We start from the raw sequence: 24,016 nt of genomic DNA on the forward strand, positions 1-24,016 counted from the left end.
CTGGAGGCAACGATAGGGGGAATGCTTTCTAGTAAGCTTCCATGTAGCCACCAGGCCCTTTGGCTTTATGAGGTTTAGGGGATTTGAACGCTGTCAGAAATTCATTAGTTTTTATGGAAGCATTGAGAGATGCGACCACGTCATTGAAGATAGAAGGAAGGCCCGAGGCTATGAGATAGTCATTTATATGCTGCTGTTTATGTTGAGCTGAGTCAGGTCTAATACATTCTGTAATTGTGCTCACTTTGAATGATGTGTTTCCTGTTTCAGATGGGTGAAGCCTCTCTCTCTTATAAGTTGTTTTGGAAGATTCCTGGATTCCTAAAGGCAGGCATGTACTGGCCATTGAGAATACAGGGAGTTTCCCGGTGGGCCGATGGCTCAGTGGGCCAGTTTCAGTGACAAAGCAATGGCTGTGTGGCTTGCCCTCAACTTCACGCAGTGATGTGAGAAAGATTAGATTAGATTAGGACAATAAGTGAAATAATAAAAGAGGTTAGTGAGGACTCCTTATGTTATGCTACTTATGTTTTTTTTTTTGCACAATTACGTATAGTTTTATATACTGTTTAGGCCAGTATACTGTTTAGGGATGAGCCGAACACCCCCCGGTTCGGTTCGCACCAGAACTTGCGAACGACCCCCGCGTTCGGTACGAACGTTAGAACCCCATTGAAGTCTATGGGACTCGAACGTTCGAATTGGAAAGTGCTCATTTTAACGGCTAATATGCAAGATAGTGTCCTAAAAAGGGTTTGGCGACCTGCCTCCTGCCTCAGGGGACATGGGTCACTGCAAAAAAAAGTTTTAAAAACTACCGTTTTGGCGGGAGCACTGATTTTAATGACGATTAAAGTGAAAAAAAAAAGTGAAATATTCCTTTAAATATGGTGCCTGCGGGGTGTCTGTAGTATGCCTGTGAAGTGCCACGTGTTTCCCGTGTTTAGAACAGTCCCTGCACAAAATTACATTAAACGGAAATAACACCATTTAAAACTGCTTGCGGTTTTAATGTTATATCTGGTTCCTGCAATATGGTTGAAAATCATTGAGAAACATGGCATGGGTAGCCCTCCCTGCCCATTACCAGCCTATTTGGGTCTTGTACGCATATTAAGGGGAACCCCGTACCCATATTAAAAAAAGGAAATGCGTGTGGCCCCCAGGCCCTATATACTCAGAACAGCAGTATACAGGCGGTGCAAACAAGACAGGGACTGTGTAGGTTTGTTGTGTTAAGTTGAATCTGTTTGTCATTTTCAACCGGTACATTTTTAAAGTGTAGCTCCAGTCAAAAAAACTATCTTTAAGCTTTTTGGAAAACATAGGGAAGGGTTATCACCCCTGTATAATTTGTTTTGTCGTCCATCTTTTTTCATCTCACTTGCTGCTGTCTCCTTGCGTTTGCAAGTAGGAGATGTTTGTAAGTTGGATGTTTGAAAGTAGGGGCCTGCCCTATATTATAGCGGTATGTACTGGGTACAGAGCACGCAGACAGCACGCACTATCTCCTAACACTACTGACTGCAAGCTCTATTATTAACCACTTGTTAGCCCAATGTTTGCATAAAGTGAAAGATGAAGTTATGCTGAGTAAATAGATATCAAACATGTCACTCTTCAAAATTGCACATGCCCGTGGAATGGCGCCAAACGTCGCTACTTAAAAAATCCCCATAGGCGACGCTTTAAATATTTTTTTACTGGTTACATGTTTTGAGTTGCAGAGGAGGTCTAGGACTAGAATTATTGCTCTCGCTCTAACATTCTCGGCGATACCTCACATGTGTGGCACATGCGAGCACATGGGGACATGGGCGCTTTAATTTTTATTTTATTTTTTTATTGTTCATTTTACTTTATTTATTTTAGTTTGACATTTTTTTTCCCAAAAATATATTTTTGATCACTTTTATTCCTATTACAAGAAATGTAAACATCCCTTGTAATAGGAATATGGGGTGACAGGTCCTCTTTACAGTGAAATCTGGGGGGTCAATATGACCCCACATCTCACCTCTAGGCTGGGAAGCCTGAAATAAAAAATAAAAAAAAGATTCTGGCTTTGATCGTACTGGCGAGTTGGTAGAAGCACCGGAGGGCGGTGAGGGGTGGGGGGCGTCTATGGCTGGGTATTTCAGGGTATCACCGAGTATGGCTGGGTATCTCTGAGTATGGCTGGGTATGGCAATTTATGGCAGGGTATTACAGAGTATTGGCGGGGTATTGGCGGGGTACTACAGAGTAATAGCAGGGTACTGCAGAGTATTGGGGGTACTGCAGAGTAATGGCGGGTACTGCAGAGTATTGGGGGGTACTGCAGAGTAATGGGGGTTACTGCAGAGTAATGGGGGGTACTGCAGAGTAATGGCAGGGTACTGCACTGCAGAGTAATGGCGGGGTACTGCACTGCAGAGTAATGGCGGGGTACTGCAGAGTAATGGCGGGGTACTGCAGAGTAATGGCAGGGTACTGCACTGCAGAGTAATGGCAGGGTACTGCACTGCAGAGTAATGGCGGGGTACTGCACTGCAGAGTAATGGCGGGGTACTGCAGAGTAATGGCGGGGTACTGCAGAGTAATGGCAGGGTACTGCAGAGTATGCACTGGTATTGCAGAGTATTGGCAGGGAATTGAGGGGTTAAATTCGGTGAGCAGCGATGTGGGCACTGCAGATGCAGCCCACATCGCTGCTGACACCGATCTCTTTCCCCTCCGCTGTACCGATCGGTACAGAAAGGGGAGGGAGGAACAGGCGTCATAACATGACGCCGGTTTGTTTCCAAGTGATCACTCCGTCATTTGACGGAGCAATCACGTGGTAAACGGCCGCTATGAGCGGCCGTTTACCGCGATGCGCCGGGTCCTATGGACCCGGCGGTCACGGATGCTCTCGAGTGCGCACACCTCGGGGCACGCGAGAGCAGAATTCTGGGAGGCCGTTAATTAACGGCCTCTCTGAGTTAAACAACCGCCCTGAAGCCGTTAATCGGCAATGGGCAGTTGTTAAGTGGTTAAAGCTAGATCACTAGCTATATAGGTGAGGTGAATATAGTGGTGTATACTGCAGTCAGGGCACAGACAACAACCACTACACAGCAGCAAGATAGGAAATCAGCCAAAAACGATTGGTGTGTACTGTGTTGAAGGTACACAGAACACCCACTGCTTCAGATGCAAAGTAACACACTACAGGAGGCCGCCTTAAAGGCGGCCTTATATAGTGTGGGGCGTGCACTACACAGCCTGAGCTATGATTGGCCACAGGCAGGATGCCTGTGGCCAATCATGGCTCTCCTCGCTGCCGGCGCTGCGATTGGCCAAGCATGCGGGGTCACAGTGCATGCTTGGCCAATCATCGGGCAGCAATGCACTGCGCCAACGCAGTGCATTGTGGTCCGCGCGCGCGTCACTCGAATTTTGACGCGAACGGCCAAAACGTTCGGAATTCGCCGAACGGCCGAACAGCCAATGTTCGAGTCGAACGTACGTTCGACTCGAACACGAAGCTCATCCCTAATACTGTTTATACTGTTTTTGTGCTTGCTTTCAGAATTAAAGTGGGCTGGCCTGGATGAAGTCCAGGGCCACATTTTTGTCCCAGTCCAGCCCTGCCTAAAGGGCTCTGTTATCTGCCTTAATGGGCATTAGTAAAAATATGCATACATAATGATAATTGTTTGAGGATTCTATTGGCAGGATCTCAGTGACATAGCATCTGGCACTTTTCACAGAGAAATGAAGGTGTGAGGTTAATTAGACACAAGTATGTCACTTTGTAGCTTACCCTGGAGCCTCTGAATTTGCTTAGTGAAAATCTCAGCTTGCTGAGCACTGGCCAACCTCTCCTCTTCCAGGATACCTGCAAGTCAAAGTCCATATCAAATAAAGAACATTTTTGAGTAATTTGACACTACTGTACACTGTCCTGTTTTCATGAGTCACTTAAAAAATTTAATACATTTAATTACTGTACACAAATTGCCATTTATTATGACCCTGTTCTGCTACTTGCAGCATCATGTCAATCTATGTAACTAGTGAAAGTTTATTTGCTTTTCTTATAAAAGGGGTGAAATGTGTGCTTGACACTGCTTGAAATATGTAACTATACTCATAGATGGCATCACACTTTTCACTGTAAGGCTGGCCACTAGTAATCATGAAAAATAATAAATAAATAAATAAATAAAGTAGTAAAAAAGTACATAAAAAGTAGGACAGTATGACATCAGTGTCAGCAGTTCCAAATGCAGACACAATGTAGGTGTTTTCTTATGGAAGATTACAGCATCAGTTCTCAGATACAGATATGTAAAAAGTGACAAGTGGAAGGACTATTTGGCATCAGGGGTAACAGGCTTCAAATGCAAATACAAGGCAGGTGTTCTCCTATAAAATGTCAGCGCATTGGCTCTCAGGTACAGGTGTGTAAAAATGGTACAGTGCCAGGACAATTTGTTAACAAGAACAGGCATGTTGAGGTGGAAGGTACAGAGAACAAAACAAAATTAGACGGTCAGCCCTTTTGATTTTTAGAGATTTTTTATTTTGTTTGCAAAGGGAAGGAGATGGTGCCAGGAGGCATTATTGTTGGTGTTTAATATCACTATCAGCGTAAGCACAGCAGCAAAAAAGATAATATAATAATATCACATCAACTTACTATTTATTCTCTCCTGCTGGTACAACCTCTGCAGCATATGGAAGGGAGAATTCCAAAGCATGGAGGTGGCCGATACCAATCTACTGGCAAGCAACTACATTTGGTGCTGCATTTCTTCCAAGTAAGCCATAGCCAAGTAGGAGCAGAGAAAATGTCCACAAACCCTCCTGGTCTGGTGTAGCAGAATTTAGAATCCTGGATAATTTTCCAGGAAGCACTGTACTATTGGGTTGAGGACATGGCACATGCTTGATCCCCCCTTGGTGAAGAGTGGTCAGTATGTTTGTGCCATTATCATATATGACCTTGCCAGAGTGTGGGTGGCACAGGCTCTGGGAAGCTTGCTGGTGCTATTGCTGTGGAGGTGGCATTCCTAGTAAAATACTCACATGATGGAGACAATGAGGGGGAAGTGATTAACAGTGATAGAATTGCAAGCATCTCCCACCAAATAACATAGAACTACAAACTCCTCTCCTACTACTGCCTGCACACCTTTTAAACCACTGTACCCCCTTGCACACCTCTGCTACCACGGTACCCCTTTGCACACATTTGCCACTATGGCACTCTCCAAATGCCTCTACCACAAATGTACCCTTCACACATCTCTGCTACCACTGTAGTCCTTCACACACCTTTGCTACCCCTGTACCCCTTTGCACACTTCTGCCACCCCTGTACCCCTTTGCATACCTCTGCCAACATTATGCTCCTTTACGTACTTCTTTCACCACAGCACTCCCCGCACAATGCTGCCACCACCGTACCTCTATGCACACCTCTGCCATTATGGCACTGTCCACATATTTCTACCACAAAAGCACCTTTTACACACCCCTGCCACCGCTGTACCCCTTTTCACACATCTTGCACCACTGAACTCTCTGCACACCTCTGCCATCACTTTTGCATCCCACCAAACACCTCTGCATTATTATACCTTCCTCACACCTCTACACCCCCCTAGCACACTTCTTACACAACTGGACTTTCCCTGTACACCTCTGCTACCACTGTATACAGCTCAGACAACTTTGTAACCCTTGAGTACCCCTCTGCTACAACTGCACTCCCACCTCACACCTCTGACATCATTGTTCCCTTTTACACAACTCTGTCATTACTGTACCCACTTGCAAACCTCTGCACCTCCCAACATACCTCTGCCACAACTGCACTCCTGCTGTACACCATGTATCTATCACCTATGCCCCTCACCCCCTGCACACCTCTATACCCTTTAAAAACAGAACTGCCACCACTGTTCCCCTTTACAAACACTTCTGCACAACTTACAGTACTCTCCTTGCACACCTCTGCACCCCGTTTGCACACCTCTGCCACAAGTGCACTCAGATATGCTACACCCTGCCAACAATCTCTCTCCCTGCATACCTTTGTACCCCCTAACATACCTCTGACATCACTGTACCCACCCCAGAATACCTTTGTACCCTCGCACACCTCTGCCACCAGACTCCCCCCCCAATACCTCAATAGCCCCTAATACATCTCAGCCACCACTGTCCCCCTTTTCTTCCCACCCTCTTTTCTTAGCTTGCCTCTGAACACCTTTGTCCCACTGTATCCCTAAGCACATTTTTTTTTTTTGCCACCATCCAGGTAGTATTAAGCCAGCCATATGTTATACAATTGTCTTGTACAATTTTCCTTCAGATTTACCAAAGCCATATAATATGAGGTCAAAGCTAAACACTTTTAATTTGTATGCATTCAGGCAGGCCCTTGCGCCACATAGGTGAAGGCAAATCTAAAGGAAATTGAATAAGACAGTTGTATAATGTACAGCCAGCTTTAGTACAAACAAAACAAACAAAACAAAGTATTCTGTGCCACCGAGGAGGGGGCTCAGCTGGGATGTGGTTTTGTGCAGGCTTCTTGCAAGGATTGGAGTCGTCTTGCCGACCCGACCGCAGTCCTCTCCCCAAATAGTCATCTCCTCCTAAAGCAGTGACCTCAGAGACTCAGAGTCCAGTCACCATGATGACCAAGGGAAACAGCCAGGAAAAAGGCATGCTCTGGAAACTGGAACCCAGCCCGGGACACAGAAGTTGAAGAACAGTGGATCAATAAGCAGGGCTGTCCCACCAAATTCGGGACAGTTGGTAAATATGCAGCCTACAAATGCAGTTCCAGTATGCATTGCCTACTAGCACCTTATGATAGACTTACCTTAGAACGAAGCCCTCCAGCACCGCAATGTCACCGCTGAGACAGCTGACATCTTCCTGTGGTCCTCCTTCCAGGTTTGCGGCCTCCGGCTACATGAACGGCCAGGGCGTGCAATGACGTCACTCTCGTGCATTGGCATGGGAGCCGCCATTTTTGGCATGGGCTTTGAAAGATCGGCACAGTAAGCCGGGCCTTCAAAGTGCATGCTCCGGTGACGTCATTGGCTGCATGCACTCTGAATATCTCCTAAACTGTGCAAGTTTAGGAGATATTCTCAGTACCTACAGCCTTATTATAGGCTTGCCTGTAGGTACAAGTGGTGGTATAGAGTTTTCTGTCACTTTAATGCTGCAATTTGAGCACCCCACACTCAAAAAAACCCTATCAACACAAAATAAAAACCAATATAACCCAGAAAAAATCATAATTCTAAAATACCCCAACACATACACATTTTCAAAACAAATGTAGCAGCAATGTCCCGGGCCCCTTTTGGTCTAATGAGAACCTCCAGAGTTAGGGACAGCTGACATCATTCTGTGTAGAGTAGGTTACAAGGCATGGTGGGTGTAATGCAAGGTAGATTCATGGGCATCAGACACTTCTTCAATGCAAAGAGATTTATTTTAACTTGAACAGAACCGTGGGAGGGGGGTTTAGGGCCAGGACACTCTTTAGTAGTTGTAATGGTAGTTAGCAGACTCAAAGACTTCTATAGGTAGACAGCCATGCAGGGAAAGGCACCCAGCAGGACACCACGTCTGTATATGTAGGATTGCTGTCTCCTATGGCAACAGTCTTATAACAGTTTCTAACACAAGTTGTAACAAACTACTTTACTTCTTCTACAATCACTTCTTGTAGATCTTCACTCCACTGAGCTCCCAGTCTCTCTCACTAGACTTGCTGATCCACTGCCACTGGATCTCCTGAGCTCTTCCAGCCTTCTCACTGAATATCTTCCTGAAATGCCACCCCCGCTTCCCTGCTGGGCCCCTAGTTTGGCACTTACAGATACTCCTCAAGCGTCACCCCACTGGCCTGCTTGGTCCCTGGCTTGGTACACAAGGCTGCTCTGCAAGCATCACCTTCGCTGGCTGGGTCCCTGGATGGCACCTGCTGAAGTTTCCCAATTCTTCACTGTCCCCGGTTGTTGAGAACACTTCTCTGGTACTTGCTTCAACTGTAGTCCCTGGTAGTAAGGTGGTTGGCCCCTTAGTCAAGACAGTTTCCCCTCTACCTCCGACCATGACAGGTTCTCCGGTCGGTAGAGCCTTCAGTTATGGTTGGACTGCAAGCCGCAATCCTAACCCTACGCTGCTCTCTTGCTTCTGGATAGGCCCTCAGACAGCCTAGCAGCCAGATGTCCCTGGGATAGGCCTCAGACTCTGGCCTAGCAGCCCAGGGCAGCACAACACACGTCCACCCAGCCAGCCATCCAGGTGGCACAGAGCCCTGATCACCTGTCCTCACCCAAATAAAAAGGCTCTCCCAGCAGGCCAAGGGATCCAAGAAGATCCCTACCTGTTGGCTGAGATGCCCCATCTATTCCTGATATGTCCTTGCATTGCCCTTATCTTAGCTAATGCCACCAGATACCCAGCCATTTAATGACAGAAGAGAGAAGTACAGAAACTCCAGAATTAGGGTGGAATCAATTGATCTCCTATCAATTGGCCAAGACAGCTATAACTGGCAGGTACATTTTAGAGCAACCCTGCTTAAACATCAGGGTGCTACACAAAAATTCAACAAACAAATATATTTTGCTTTTTTATCAAACCCCTCGCACCAAGAAAACATAAAAACATAATTTAGTAATAGGGATGAGCTCGGTGTTCGAGTCAAACGCATGTTGTTCGCCCGTTTGGCGATGCCAGAACTCTGTGGGCTGTTCGCGCCATATTCGTGTATCGCTCACGGCCCACAATGCACTGCGCCATCGCAGTGCATTGCTGGCTTGTGATTGGCCAAGCATGCACTGTGACCCCGCATGCTTGGCCAATCACAGCACCGGCAGCGAGGAGAGCCATAATTGGCCACAGGCAGGATGCCAGGGGGATTAAGTACACGCCCCACACTATATAAGGCTGCCAGCATGGCGGCCTTGTGTAGTCTGTTGCGGCAGTCAGGGAAAGAGCAGGATAGGCAGGGACAGTGTTTTTGTGGCTAGCAAACCTAGCGCTGTTAAAGTGGGTGTTGTGTGCCTCCAGCACAGTATACACCTGAAGATACCCGTTATTGCTGGTGTTCTGTAATACAGGCATCTGCAGCAATTAAAGTTGGTGTTTTGTGCCTCCAGCACAGTATACATCTGAAGATACCCCTTATTGCTGGTGTTCTGTAATACAGGCATCTGCAGCAGTTAAAGTGGGTGTTGTGTGCTTCTAGCACAGTATACACCTGAAGCTACCCTTTATTACTGGTGTTCTGTAATACAGGCATCTACAGCAGTTAAAGTGGGTGTTGTGTGCCTCCAGCACAGTATACACCTGAAGCTACCCTTTATTACTGGTGTTCTGTAATACATGCATCTGCAGCAGTTAAAGTGGGTGTTGTGTGCCTCCAGCACAGTATACACCTGAAGATACCCCTTATTGCTGGTGTTCTGTAATACAGGCCTCTGCAGCAGTTAAAGTGAGTGTTGTGTGCTTCCAGCACAATATACACCTGAAGCTACCCTTTATTACTGGTGTTCTGTAATACAGGCATCTGCAGTGGTTAAAGTGGATGTTGTGTGCCTCCAGCACAGTATACACCTGAAGATACCCCTTATTGCTGGTGTTCTGTAATAGAGGCATCTGCAGCAGTTAAAGTGGGTGCTGTGTGCCTCCAGCACAATATTCACCTGAAGCTACCCTTTATTACTGGTGTTCTGTAATAGAGGCATCTGCAGCAGTTAAAGTGGGTGCTGTGTGCCTCCAGCACAATATTCACCTGAAGCTACCCTTTATTACTGGTGTTCTGTAATACAGGCATCTGCAGCAGTTAAAGTGGGTGTTGTGTGCCTCCAGCACAGTATACACCTGAAGATACCCGTTATTGCTGGTGTTCTGTAATACAGGCATCTGCAGCAATTAAAGTTGGTGTTTTGTGCCTCCAGCACAGTATACATCTGAAGATACCCCTTATTGCTGGTGTTCTGTAATACAGGCATCTGCAGCAGTTAAAGTGGGTGTTGTGTGCTTCTAGCACAGTATACACCTAAAGCTACCCTTTATTACTGGTGTTCTGTAATACAGGCATCTGCAGCAGTTAAAGTGGGTGTTGTGTGCCTCCAGCACAGTATACACCTGAAGCTACCCTTTATTACTGGTGTTCTGTAATACAGGCATCTACAGCAGTTAAAGTGGGTGTTGTGTGCCTCCTGCACAGTATACACCTGAAGCTACCCTTTATTACTGGTGTTCTGTAATACATGCATCTGCAGCAGTTAAAGTGGGTGTTGTGTGCCTCCAGCACAGTATACACCTGAAGATACCCCTTATTGCTGGTGTTCTGTAATACAAGCCTCTGCAGCAGTTAAAGTGAGTGTTGTGTGCTTCCAGCACAATATACACCTGAAGCTACCCTTTATTACTGGTGTTCTGTAATACATGCATCTGCAGCAGTTAAAGTGGGTGTTGTGTGCCTCCAGCACAGTATACACCTGAAGATACCCCTTATTGCTGGTGTTCTGTAATAGAGGCATCTGCAGCAGTTAAAGTGGCTGTTGTGTGCCTCCAGCTCAATATACACCTGAAGCTACCCTTTATTACTGGTGTTCTGTAATACAGGCATCTGCAGCAGTTAAAGTGGTGTTGTGTGCCTCCAGCAAAGTATACACCTGAAGATACCCCTTATTGCTGGTGTTCTGTAATAGAGGCATCTGCAGAAGTTAAAGTGGGTGCTGTGTGCCTCAAGCACAATATGCACCTGAAGCTACCCTTTATTACTGGTGTTCTGTAATACAGGCATCTGCAGCAGTTAAAGTGGGTGTTGTGTGCCTCCAGCACAGTATACACCTGAAGATGCCCCTTATTGCTGGTGTTCTGTAATACAGGCATCTGCAGCATTTACAGTGGGTGCTGTGTGCCTCCTGCACAGTATACACCTGAAGCTACCCCTTATTGCTGGTGTTGTTCTGTTTCTGTAACACAGGTAGGCAGCTGCAGTAATTACAGTCCGTGTACTGTGTCATCTGCTCAGTGTGCACCTAAAGCTACCCAATTGCTGTTTTTCCCATCTCCCTGCAGGCCATCACTATGTCTGGAAGGCCAACAAGGACAGGCAGACAGCCACGAGACAATAAAAGAGGGCAAGCAGGCTCTGTGTCTAGAGATAGCAGTGCTGGTCCTGGACGTGGTGCATCGTCATCAGCACGTGGCCATGGGACATGCTTGTCCTTATTTTCGGCAGCTGGACGTGTTGAGTCGCATAATGCTGAAGACTTGGTAGATGTGGATGACCAAGCCCTCCTCATCCTCCTCATCCTCTCTCACCCAGGCTCAGGGTACTAGCAAACAGCTGCCAATGCATCCTCTTCCCTCGTCTCAATTTCATCACTCCTTCCCTAGACCCACCATGTCCTCCTGAGGAGTCCCCCAAACTGTTTGACCACAGTGTTGGGTACATGCTCCAGGAGGATGCCCAGCGTTTTGAAGGCTCTGATGATGATACCCAGCTAGAGGAATGCAGTAGCGTGAGCGCAGAGAGAGGGGATGCTCAAGAAGGACAGCAATATGGCAGTCATGTTCCATCAGCTGCAGCATACTGCCATGTTTGCTCCAGTGATGAAGAGGGAGGGGATGACGAAGTCACTGACTCCATGTGGGTGCCTGATAGGAGAGAGGAGGAGGAGGAGGATGCACATCTCCAACGAGGCAGGATGCCTTCCGGGGGGCAGCATAGGGGCAGCACACCGACTGAATCACACCGCAGAGCTCCTCCTCTGCAGGGCGCAGGGCTGCAAGTTCTTTGGTGTGGGCCTTTTTTGAGATGAGTGCATCAGATCGCACCGCTGCTATATGCAACATATGTCTCAAGCGTATCTCACGTAGCCAAAACATCAGCCGCTTGTGCACCACATGCTTGACCAGACATATGTTGACCTGCCATGCAAGCGTACCTTAAAGACCCACACCAAAGAACAAAGCGGACCTCTCCTTGCTCCTCATCAGCTGGGATCTCCAACCCCACTAGACCTTCAGTCCTCTCTGAAACCTGCACTGAGAGGAATGAAGGTGTAGAATTAGGTGTGTCACAGCCAAGTACTTGTGGGCACTCTGCTAACAGTACACCGACATCCGATTGTAGCAGGCAAATTTCCCTGCCCCAGCTGCTGGACCATTGAAAGAAGTTCACTCCCAGCCATCCACATGCCCAGCGGTTGAATGTTAGCTTGGCTAAATTGCTAGCACTTCAGGTGCTGCCTTTTCAGTTGGTAGACTCGGCCCCCTTCCATGAGTTTGTGCAATGTGCGGTTCCTCAGTAGCAGGTCCCCAAACATCACTTTTTCTCTACCAGCATGTGGAAGGCAATGTCCATGCCTTGCTTGACAAGGCGGTCAGCGGTAAGGTGCATAGTACAGCTGACTCATGGTCCAGCAGGCATGGATAGGGATGTTACCTATCTTTCATGGCCCATTGGGTCACTCTTCTGGCAGCTGGGAAGGATGCAGGACAAGGTGCAGTAGTGTTGGAGGTTGTTCCACCATCACGCCTCCAAAATGCTACTACTGGTTGTGACACACCTCTCTCCTCCACCCCCTCCTCTTATTCCTCCATGGCCTCTTCCAGTGCTTTGTCCTCGGAACCAGCAGTGCACCGTAGGTGTTCAAGGAGCTACGCAAGTACGCAGGCAAAAAGATGCCATGCCGTGCTTGCGCTGGTTTGTTTGGGGGACAGGAGCCACACTGGGGGCAGATATTTTGTCAGATCTGCAGGGGCAGGCCGAGAGGTGGTTGACACCATGCCAGCTTAAGACAGGAATGGTGGTTTGCGACAATGGCACCAACCTCCTCTCTGCCCTCTGACAGGGACAACTGACTCATGTGCCCTGTGTGGCTCATGGCCTTAACCTGGTGGTGCAGCGGTTCTTGGGCAGGTAACCGGGCATACAGGATGTCCTGAGGCAGGCCAGGAAAGTCTGTGCGCATTTCCGCCGATCATTTAATGCCAGTGCTCAGCTGGCTAAGCTCCAAAAGGAGTTGAACCTGCCCAAGAACTGCCTTATATGTGACATGCCCACCAGGTGGCACTCAACGTTGGCCATGCTGCAGCAGCTGCACATGCAGCACAGGGCCATCAATGAGTACTTGTGTGACTACGGCCCCAGGACAGGGTCAGGGGAGCTCTATTTTTTTTACCACGCCAGTGGGGCATGATCAGGGATGCATGCACTGTCCTGTCACCATTTGAGGAGGCCACGAGGATGGTGAGCAGTGGCAGTGTATGCATCAGTGATACTGTACCTCTTGTCCACCTGTTGGAGCATACGCTGCATGGAATAATGGACAGGGCACTTGAGGCAGAACAGAGGCAGGAAGAGGAGGACTTCCTTGCCTCTCAAGGCCCCCTTTATCCAGACAGTGTTCCTGCTGTCCCACCCATCACACAGGAAGAGGACGAGGAGGAGGATTGTGTCAGCATGGAGGTGGAGCCTGGCACTCAGCATCAGCAGCAGCAGTCTTGTAGGGATGATTTACAGTCCCAAGAAACCCATGGACTTAGGTGGGAGGAGGTGGCTGCGGATCATGTTGTCCTTAGTGACCCAGAGGACACTGGACCGAATGCCTCAGCTAACCTGCGCTGCATGGCCTCCCTGATCCTGCAATGGCTGCTGAAGGATCCTCGTATTCGTCGGATCAAGGAGAGGGACCATTACTGGCTGGCCACTCTCCTTGATCCACGGTACAAGGGTAAGGTTGCGGACCTTATCTTGCTGTTGCAGAGGAAGCAGAGGATGAGACATCTTTGGGAGGCCTTGCAGAAAGGTCTGTGCAACGCGTTTGTAGAGACTGGGAGGTTACAAACTCCTGGTCCTGGACAACGTGTTGCTGATGCTTTGGTCAGAAGGAGCTGTGGAGAAGGTGGTCGTCTGACCGATGCATTCAGACAATTTTTTAGTCCGCAGCCTCAAGGTATGATCGGTTCCAGCAACCATCGCCAGCGTCTGATTTACATGGTGCAGGAATACCTAGGGGCAAGGTCAGACTTGGACACCTTTCCCACTGAAAATCCTCTGGCTTACTGGGTCTTGAGGATGGATCACTGGTCAGAGCTTGCACAGTATGCAATTGAGCTACTGGGTCTTGAGGATGGATCACTGGCCAGAGCTTGCACAGTATGCAATTGAGCTACTGGCCCGTCCTGCATCCAGCATTCTTTCGTAACGCACCTTCAGTGCTGCTGGAGGCTTTGTAACCGATCACAGGGTGCGCCTGTCCACCAACTCGGTTGATCAACTGACCTTCATGAAGATGAATCAGTCTGGGATCACCACCAGCTACCAAGTACCTGAATCTGATGTAACCAAATAATTTTTTTTGAAATTTCACATCCCTTCAAGACTGCCTATGCTGATGCTGAGTGGCTGCCCTTTTATGTTGACTGACTATCCTCTTCCTCCTCAATGATCCTGCTGATAGCTTAGAAGAACATTTTTGGTTCTGGGTGATGCCACCAGTGGCTAAGGCCCAATTTTTCAGCCCCTGTTTAACAGAGGCATGTAATTACAATTTTTGATGCAATGCTTTGCAGCAGGGCTCATTCCTGCACTCCCAACTAGAGTATCTGGGAGAGGTTGCAGTGTCGTGGCACCAGCACCAGTGCCTAAGGCCCAATTTTTCAGCCCCTGTTTAACAGGGGCATGTAATTACAATTTTTGATGCAATGTTTTGCAGCAGGGCTCATTCCTGCACCCCAACTAGAGTATCTGGGAGAGGTTGCAGTGTCGTGGCACCAGCACCAGTGCCTAAGGCCCAATTTTTCAGCTCCTGTTTAACAGGGGCATGTAATAAAATTTCTGATGCAATGCTTTGCAGCAGGGCTGATTCCTGCACTCCAACTAGAGTATCTGGGAGAGGTTGCAGTGTTGTGGCACCAGCACTAGTGCCTTAGGGCCCAATTTTTCAACCCCTGTTTAACAGGGGCATGTAATTACAATTTTTGATGCAATGCTTTGCAGAAGGGCTCATTCCTGCACTCCAACTAGAGTATCTGGGAGAGGTTGCAGTGTCATTGCTAGTGATGGACGAACTTCCGACGGGACGTTTCGCGAACGCGAAACGCGAACGGACACAAACGTTCGCGAAAACGACCGTTCGCCGCGGGCTCCATTGACTTCAATGGGAGGCGAATTTCGCAAACCTTTAGGTCGAATTTGCGGCCACGGGGTAATTATTAGGGGGTAGCACGTAGTCCCACCACCTGGACAATAGCATAATACATGTATGAGGTGAATTTGGGATCGATAACTACAAGCATTTTTTTTTTATTTGGGAAATTGTTCTGACAATTCAGGACTATGGAGCTAATGAAGGCAATGGAGGAGAGGGAAGGTCAGGGACCAGGGTAGGCAAACAAGAGGGTGCAGGAGATACAGAGCACTGACAGCAGCACCGTAATACAGAGCACTGACATCAGCACCGTGACATACAGCGCTGACAGCAGCTCCGTGACATACAGCGCTGACAGCAGCTCCGTGACATACAGCGCTGACAGCAGCTCCGTGACATACAGCGCTGACAGCAGCTCCGTGACATACAGCGCTGACAGCAGCTCCGTGACATACAGCGCTGACAGCAGCACCGTGACATACAGCGCTGACAGCAGCTCCGTGACATACAGCGCTGACAGCAGCTCCGTGACATACAGCGCTGACAGCAGCTCCGTGACATACAGCACTGACAGCAGCTCCGTGACATACAGCGCTGACAGCAGCTCCGTGACATACAGCGCTGACAGCAGCACCGTGACATACAGCGCTGACAGCAGCTCCGTGACATACAGCGCTGACAGCAGCTCCGTGACATACAGCGCTGACAGCAGCTCCGTGACATACAGCGCTGACAGCAGCTCCGTGACATACAGCGCTGACAGCAGCTCCGTGACATACAGCGCTGACAGCAGCTCCGTGACATACAGCGCTGACAGCAGCTCCGTGACATACAGCGCTGACAGCAGCTCCGTGACATACAGCGCTGACAGCAGCACCGTAAGCAGCCCCAGGAGGAAGTCAGCACAGCACAGGGATGGTGTGATCCCCTCATAATAAGAACCCCCAGGAGGAAGTCAGCACAGCACAGGGATGGTGGGAGCCCCTCATAATAAGAACACCCAGGAGGAAGTCAGCACAGCACAGGGATGGTGGGAACCCCTCATAATAAGCAGCCCCAGTAGAAATATGACACCGCTCAACCTCTTCAAAGAGGAGGGTAGGGGCATATAGTACGGTGTGCTTTTTTGGGTCAGGGAAGTGAGCCAAATGAATTAAGAAGGTCTGTGTGCTTGATTCCAAAAATTGTTTATAGACATATACATGGTCTACTGATCACATGTGTTGAATTCCTCCGAGATCCATGCCTCATTCATTTTTAGAAATGTGAGGTAGTTAACACTGTGGTGAGCTAGGCGAGTACGCTTATCGGTCACAATCCCCCCTGCTGCGCTGAACGTCCTTTCGGACAGGACACTGGATGAGGGGCAAGCCAACAGTTCGATTGCAAATTGGGCAAGCTCTGGCCAGAGGTCAAGCCTGCCCACCCAGTAGTCTAGGGGTTCATCACTCCTCAGAGCGTCCACATCGGCCGTTAACCCAATGTAGTCGGACACCTGACGGTCTAGGCGTTCCCTGATGCTGGATCCGGATGACACCTGTCGATGGGTCGGCTGAAAGAATGACCTCATATCCGAAGTCACCAACACATCTTCAAACCGGCCTCTTCTTGCAGGCGCTGTTGGATTGGTACCCGCAAATCCTTCTCTGGGAGTGGGAATTGCTCCTCTGCCAGCGCACGCAAAAGCAGAATGCAGCATTTCTCGAAGCAAGGCCTGGAAGTGCTGCATTCTGACAGCCCTCTGCGACGGCGGTAACATTTCCGCCATTTTGTGTTTGTACCGGGGGTCTAAGTACGTTGCCACCCAGTACTGGTCCTTGACCCTCATGCTTTTTATACGGGGGTCCCTATTAAAACACTGGAGCATGAAGGCCCTCATTTGCACTAAAGTGGAAGCGGTGTGGTGGCCTGGCTCCTGCTCATCATCCAGGATAATGTCGTCCTCTTCATTCTCCTCTCCCCATCCTCGCACAACAGGGATCCCAGAAAGGTTTAAAGCATGCTCTTCTTGCTCCTGCTCATCCGCCCCGGCACCATCCTCCTCTGACTCCTCATCAGACTCCTGTTGTTGACTTGTCTCAGATAGAGTAGCCCCCCCTGGGAATTCATCCAGCATTGCGACTTCCTCATCTTCCCGCTCCTGCTCCTCCACAGCCTGATCAATGACACGACGCAATGCACGCTCCAGAAAGAAGGCATAAGGTACCATGTCACTGATGGCGCCATGGCTGCGACTGACCAGTTTGGTGATCTCCTCAAATGGCCGCAGAAGTCTGCATGTGTCGCGCATGAGCAGCCACTGGCGCGGTGAAAAAAAACCCAGCTCCCCAGAACCGTTTCTTTCGCAGAGTTCATACAGGTAGACGTTAACTGCACGTTTCTGCTGGAGCAGCCTATCAAGCATATAGAAGGTTGAGTTCCATCGCGTCGGGCAATCGCAAATAAGACGTCTGACCGGCAGATGGTGTCGCCGCTGAATGTCAGCAAGGCGAGCCATGGCCGTGTAAGATCTTCTGAAATGGGCCGAGATTTTCCTTGCCTGCCGCAAGATGTCCTGGACCCCAGGGTATTTGACAAGGAATCGCTGCACGACCAAGTTTAAGACGTGTGCCATGCACGGCACGTGCGTGATTTTGCCCTGTTTCAATGCGCTAAGCAGATTGGCACCGTTGTCACACACCACTTTACCAACTGTCAAATTGAGCGGTGTTAGCCACTCATCTGCCTGTGAACGCAAAGCTGAAAGGAGTGCCGGGCCAGTGTGGCTCTTTGCTTCCAGGCACAACAGACGCAGCACGGCATGGCAACGTCTCACCTGGCATGTGGAATAGGTTCTGGGGAGCTTGGGCGGTGCAGTGGAAGAGACGCTAGCAGCGGAAAAGGAGGAGGCAGCTGAGGAGGAGAGGGAGGAGGATGGAGTAGGAGGAGGAGAAGAAGAGTCAGGCCTGCATGCAATCCGTGGCGGTAAAACCAAATCTACACGGGTGCCACGGGTTACATGCTTGACGGCCGTCAGAAGGTTCACCCAGTGGGCAGTAAAACTGATATACCTTCCCTGCCCGTGTTTGCTAGACCACGTGTCTGTGGTCAGATGTATCTTGGCACCGACACTGTGTGCCAGAGATACATTCACTTGCCGCTGAACATGGCCATATAGCTCTGGGATGCCCTTCTCTGAGAAATACTTCCTTCCTGGGACCTTCCATTGTGGTGTTCCAATGGCCACAAATTTGCGAAAGGCCTCCGAGTCCACCAGTTTATATGGCAGTAGTTGGCGGGCTATGAGTTCTGACAAGCCAGCCGCCAACCGTTGGGCAAGAGGGTTATCCGGCGTCATCATTTTTTTACGCTCAAACATTAGGCCCACGGAAGCCTGCCTTTTTGCAGAAAAATGTGAGCTTGGCGTGATGGAAGGTGGAGTGGAGGACAATTGTGAGGAGAGAGGAGAAGGAGAAGTAGAAGACGAGGCTGGACGGTGAGAGCCTGCAGTGTGGCTTTGTGTGTTCCGTTGCTCCCACTGGGCTCGGTGATGGCTGCTCATGTGCCTTCTTAAGGCGGTCGTCCCTAGGTGAGTATTGGGCTTACCGCGACTAACGCGTTGACTGCAAAGATTGCAGATGGCAACGCTATTGTCAGCAGCGGACACGTTAAAAAAAGCCCACACTGCGGAGCCATGTGCCGGTGTCCTGGGAGCGCCAGATGTGACCGTACATGGTCGATGACTCGCTCCTGATACATTTGCAGTCTGCTTTGTCCCTGCTGTGCAATGTAAGTCATTGCTGCTTCTCCTCCCTATCTGCTGGTCCATATCTCCCTCTGAACTCCCCTCCTCTTCCTCTCTTGTGGGCACCCACGTGACATCACTAGACACGTCATCATCAACGTCACCTTCCCCACCGCTATAAGTAGAGTAGGCAGCAACACCGGGGACCAACCTCCTCCTTGGGCTGATCTGGGTACTGGCGTCAGACTGCTGAGTAGCGCTTGTTGCTACCTCCTCTTCCTGATCCAATACCAAGAGTGGCTGCGCATCAGAAATGTCCTCTTGATATGGATCGGAAAATAATTCCAGTGACTCAAGCGGAAGGTATGTGGTGGTGGTGGTGGTGGTCGTGTTGTTGGTGGTAGTGTCTTTGGGGGTGCACATAGCAGAGAGTGAAGAAGAGGGTGCAGATCGAGAGGATGAGGAGGGTGCAGAAGAGTAAGGCTGAGCGAGCCACTCAACCAAGTCTGGTGCATCCTTTAAAGTAATTGAACGCACCTTCTGCAACTTCCCACTTTGGCTCAAGCCTGTTGCTCCTGCCCTACCCCTACCACCCCTGCGGAAGGGCCTGCCTCTTCCTCTGCATGTCATTTTTTAAATGACCCTGTGACAAAACTCTTAGTCCCTATACCGCTGAAGGACTGCTGCAGTATAGGTGAGCGGTCAGCAGTGGTGCACGTCAACCCTATCTATTGTGGACCTATAGCGGTCCTTACAGAACAGCAGACTGTACCGCACTCAAGCCTATGTACCGTAGCACCCTATACCAAGTTACCAGTCCTTATAAGAACTTTTGTGGACCAAGCAGGTTGTGTATTAGTGTTTAGCAGACTGTACGTCAGTCCCTATACCGCTGAAGGACTGCTGCAGTATAGGGCAGCGGTCAGCAGTGGTGCACGTCAACCCTATCTATTGTGGACCGATAGCGGTCCTTACAGAACAGCAGACTGTACCGCACTCAAGCCTATGTACCGTAGCACCCTATACCAAGTTACCAGTCCTTATAAGAACTTTTGTGGACCAAGCAGGTTGTGTATTAGTGTTTAGCAGACTGTACGTCAGTCCCTATACCGCTGAAGGACTGCTGCAGTATAGGGCAGCGGTCAGCAGTGGTGCACGTCAACCCTATCTATTGTGGACCGATAGCGGTCCTTACAGAACAGCAGACTGTACCGCACTCAAGCCTATGTACCGTAGCACCCTATACCAAGTTACCAGTCCTTATAAGAACTTTTGTGGAACAAGCAGGTTGTGTGTTAGTGATTAGCAGACTGTACGTCAGTCCCTATACCGCTGAAGGACTGCTGCAGTATAGGTGAGCGGTCAGCAGTGGTGCACGTCAACCCTATCTATTGTGGACCGATAGCGGTCCTTACAGAACAGCAGACTGTACCGCACTCAAGCCTATGTACCGTAGCACCCTATACCAAGTTACCAGTCCTTATAAGAACTTTTGTGGACCAAGCAGGTTGTGTGTTAGTGTTTAGCAGACTGTACGTCAGTCCCTATACCGCTGAAGGACTGCTGCAGTATAGGGCAGCGGTCAGCAGTGGTGCACGTCAACCCTATCTATTGTGGACCGATAGCGGTCCTTACAGAACAGCAGACTGTACCGCACTCAAGCCTATGTACCGTAGCACCCTATACCAAGTTACCAGTCCTTATAAGAACTTTTGTGGACCAAGCAGGTTGTGTATTAGTGTTTAGCAGACTGTACGTCAGTCCCTATACCGCTGAAGGACTGCTGCAGTATAGGGCAGCGGTCAGCAGTGGTGCACGTCAACCCTATCTATTGTGGACCGATAGCGGTCCTTACAGAACAGCAGACTGTACCGCACTCAAGCCTATGTACCGTAGCACCCTATACCAAGTTACCAGTCCTTATAAGAACTTTTGTGGACCAAGCAGGTTGTGTATTAGTGTTTAGCAGACTGTACGTCAGTCCCTATACCGCTGAAGGACTGCTGCAGTATAGGGCAGCGGTCAGCAGTGGTGCACGTCAACCCTATCTATTGTGGACCGATAGCGGTCCTTACAGAACAGCAGACTGTACCGCACTCAAGCCTATGTACCGTAGCACCCTATACCAAGTTACCAGTCCTTATAAGAACTTTTGTGGACCAAGCAGGTTGTGTATTAGTGTTTAGCAGACTGTACGTCAGTCCCTATACCGCTGAAGGACTGCTGCAGTATAGGGCAGCGGTCAGCAGTGGTGCACGTCAACCCTATCTATTGTGGACCGATAGCGGTCCTTACAGAACAGCAGACTGTACCGCACTCAAGCCTATGTACCGTAGCACCCTATACCAAGTTACCAGTCCTTATAAGAACTTTTGTGGAACAAGCAGGTTGTGTGTTAGTGATTAGCAGACTGTACGTCAGTCCCTATACCGCTGAAGGACTGCTGCAGTATAGGGCAGCGGTCAGCAGTGGTGCACGTCAACCCTATCTATTGTGGACCGATAGCGGTCCTTACAGAACAGCAGACTGTACCGCACTCAAGCCTATGTACCGTAGCACCCTATACCAAGTTACCAGTCCTTATAAGAACTTTTGTGGAACAAGCAGGTTGTGTGTTAGTGATTAGCAGACTGTACGTCAGTCCCTATACCGCTGAAGGACTGCTGCAGTATAGGTGAGCGGTCAGCAGTGGTGCACGTCAACCCTATCTATTGTGGACCGATAGCGGTCCTTACAGAACAGCAGACTGTACCGCACTCAAGCCTATGTACCGTAGCACCCTATACCAAGTTACCAGTCCTTATAAGAACTTTTGTGGACCAAGCAGGTTGTGTATTAGTGTTTAGCAGACTGTACGTCAGTCCCTATACCGCTGAAGGACTGCTGCAGTATAGGGCAGCGGTCAGCAGTGGTGCACGTCAACCCTATCTATTGTGGACCGATAGCGGTCCTTACAGAACAGCAGACTGTACCGCACTCAAGCCTATGTACCGTAGCACCCTATACCAAGTTACCAGTCCTTATAAGAACTTTTGTGGACCAAGCAGGTTGTGTATTAGTGTTTAGCAGACTGTACGTCAGTCCCTATACCGCTGAAGGACTGCTGCAGTATAGGGCAGCGGTCAGCAGTGGTGCACGTCAACCCTATCTATTGTGGACCGATAGCGGTCCTTACAGAACAGCAGACTGTACCGCACTCAAGCCTATGTACCGTAGCACCCTATACCAAGTTACCAGTCCTTATAAGAACTTTTGTGGACCAAGCAGGTTGTGTATTAGTGTTTAGCAGACTGTACGTCAGTCCCTATACCGCTGAAGGACTGCTGCAGTATAGGGCAGCGGTCAGCAGTGGTGCACGTCAACCCTATCTATTGTGGACCGATAGCGGTCCTTACAGAACAGCAGACTGTACCGCACTCAAGCCTATGTACCGTAGCACCCTATACCAAGTTACCAGTCCTTATAAGAACTTTTGTGGAACAAGCAGGTTGTGTGTTAGTGATTAGCAGACTGTACGTCAGTCCCTATACCGCTGAAGGACTGCTGCAGTATAGGTGAGCGGTCAGCAGTGGTGCACGTCAACCCTATCTATTGTGGACCGATAGCGGTCCTTACAGAACAGCAGACTGTACCGCACTCAAGCCTATGTACCGTAGCACCCTATACCAAGTTACCAGTCCTTATAAGAACTTTTGTGGACCAAGCAGGTTGTGTATTAGTGTTTAGCAGACTGTACGTCAGTCCCTATACCGCTGAAGGACTGCTGCAGTATAGGGCAGCGGTCAGCAGTGGTGCACGTCAACCCTATCTATTGTGGACCGATAGCGGTCCTTACAGAACAGCAGACTGTACCGCACTCAAGCCTATGTACCGTAGCACCCTATACCAAGTTACCAGTCCTTATAAGAACTTTTGTGGAACAAGCAGGTTGTGTGTTAGTGATTAGCAGACTGTACGTCAGTCCCTATACCGCTGAAGGACTGCTGCAGTATAGGGCAGCGGTCAGCAGTGGTGCACGTCAACCCTATCTATTGTGGACCGATAGCGGTCCTTACAGAACAGCAGACTGTACCGCACTCAAGCCTATGTACCGTAGCACCCTATACCAAGTTACCAGTCCTTATAAGAACTTTTGTGGAACAAGCAGGTTGTGTGTTAGTGATTAGCAGACTGTACGTCAGTCCCTATACCGCTGAAGGACTGCTGCAGTATAGGTGAGCGGTCAGCAGTGGTGCACGTCAACCCTATCTATTGTGGACCGATAGCGGTCCTTACAGAACAGCAGACTGTACCGCACTCAAGCCTATGTACCGTAGCACCCTATACCAAGTTACCAGTCCTTATAAGAACTTTTGTGGACCAAGCAGGTTGTGTATTAGTGTTTAGCAGACTGTACGTCAGTCCCTATACCGCTGAAGGACTGCTGCAGTATAGGGCAGCGGTCAGCAGTGGTGCACGTCAACCCTATCTATTGTGGACCGATAGCGGTCCTTACAGAACAGCAGACTGTACCGCACTCAAGCCTATGTACCGTAGCACCCTATACCAAGTTACCAGTCCTTATAAGAACTTTTGTGGACCAAGCAGGTTGTGTATTAGTGTTTAGCAGACTGTACGTCAGTCCCTATACCGCTGAAGGACTGCTGCAGTATAGGGCAGCGGTCAGCAGTGGTGCACGTCAACCCTATCTATTGTGGACCGATAGCGGTCCTTACAGAACAGCAGACTGTACCGCACTCAAGCCTATGTACCGTAGCACCCTATACCAAGTTACCAGTCCTTATAAGAACTTTTGTGGAACAAGCAGGTTGTGTGTTAGTGATTAGCAGACTGTACGTCAGTCCCTATACCGCTGAAGGACTGCTGCAGTATAGGGCAGCGGTCAGCAGTGGTGCACGTCAACCCTATCTATTGTGGACCGATAGCGGTCCTTACAGAACAGCAGACTGTACCGCACTCAAGCCTATGTACCGTAGCACCCTATACCAAGTTACCAGTCCTTATAAGAACTTTTGTGGAACAAGTGAGTTGTGAATGTTTAGCAGACTGCAGCAGAAGGGCAGCAGTCAAGTATAATATCCTTTCTATATTTGGAAGAAAGAATATTATACAT

General features: G+C 49.2%; 1 protein-coding gene across 3 annotated transcripts in view; it reads right to left on the bottom strand.

Annotated features, from left to right (window-relative positions):
• CCDC136 (coiled-coil domain containing 136) overlaps positions 1-24,016 on the bottom strand; it is a 153,166-nt gene that overhangs the window by 82,139 nt on the left and 47,011 nt on the right. For all 3 annotated transcript variants that reach the window (XM_077472990.1, XM_077472991.1, XM_077472989.1), the window contains exon 4: positions 3,788-3,862. In XM_077472990.1, coding sequence (XP_077329116.1) covers positions 3,788-3,862 — 75 coding nt within the window. The remainder of the gene's footprint in view (positions 1-3,787; positions 3,863-24,016) is intronic.

Source organism: Lithobates pipiens, unplaced genomic scaffold, assembly GCF_037356315.1.
Source record: "Lithobates pipiens isolate NorthernLeopardFrog02 unplaced genomic scaffold, aLitPip1_a1.2 Scaffold_8, whole genome shotgun sequence".
Lineage (NCBI taxonomy): Eukaryota > Metazoa > Chordata > Amphibia > Anura > Ranidae > Lithobates > Lithobates pipiens.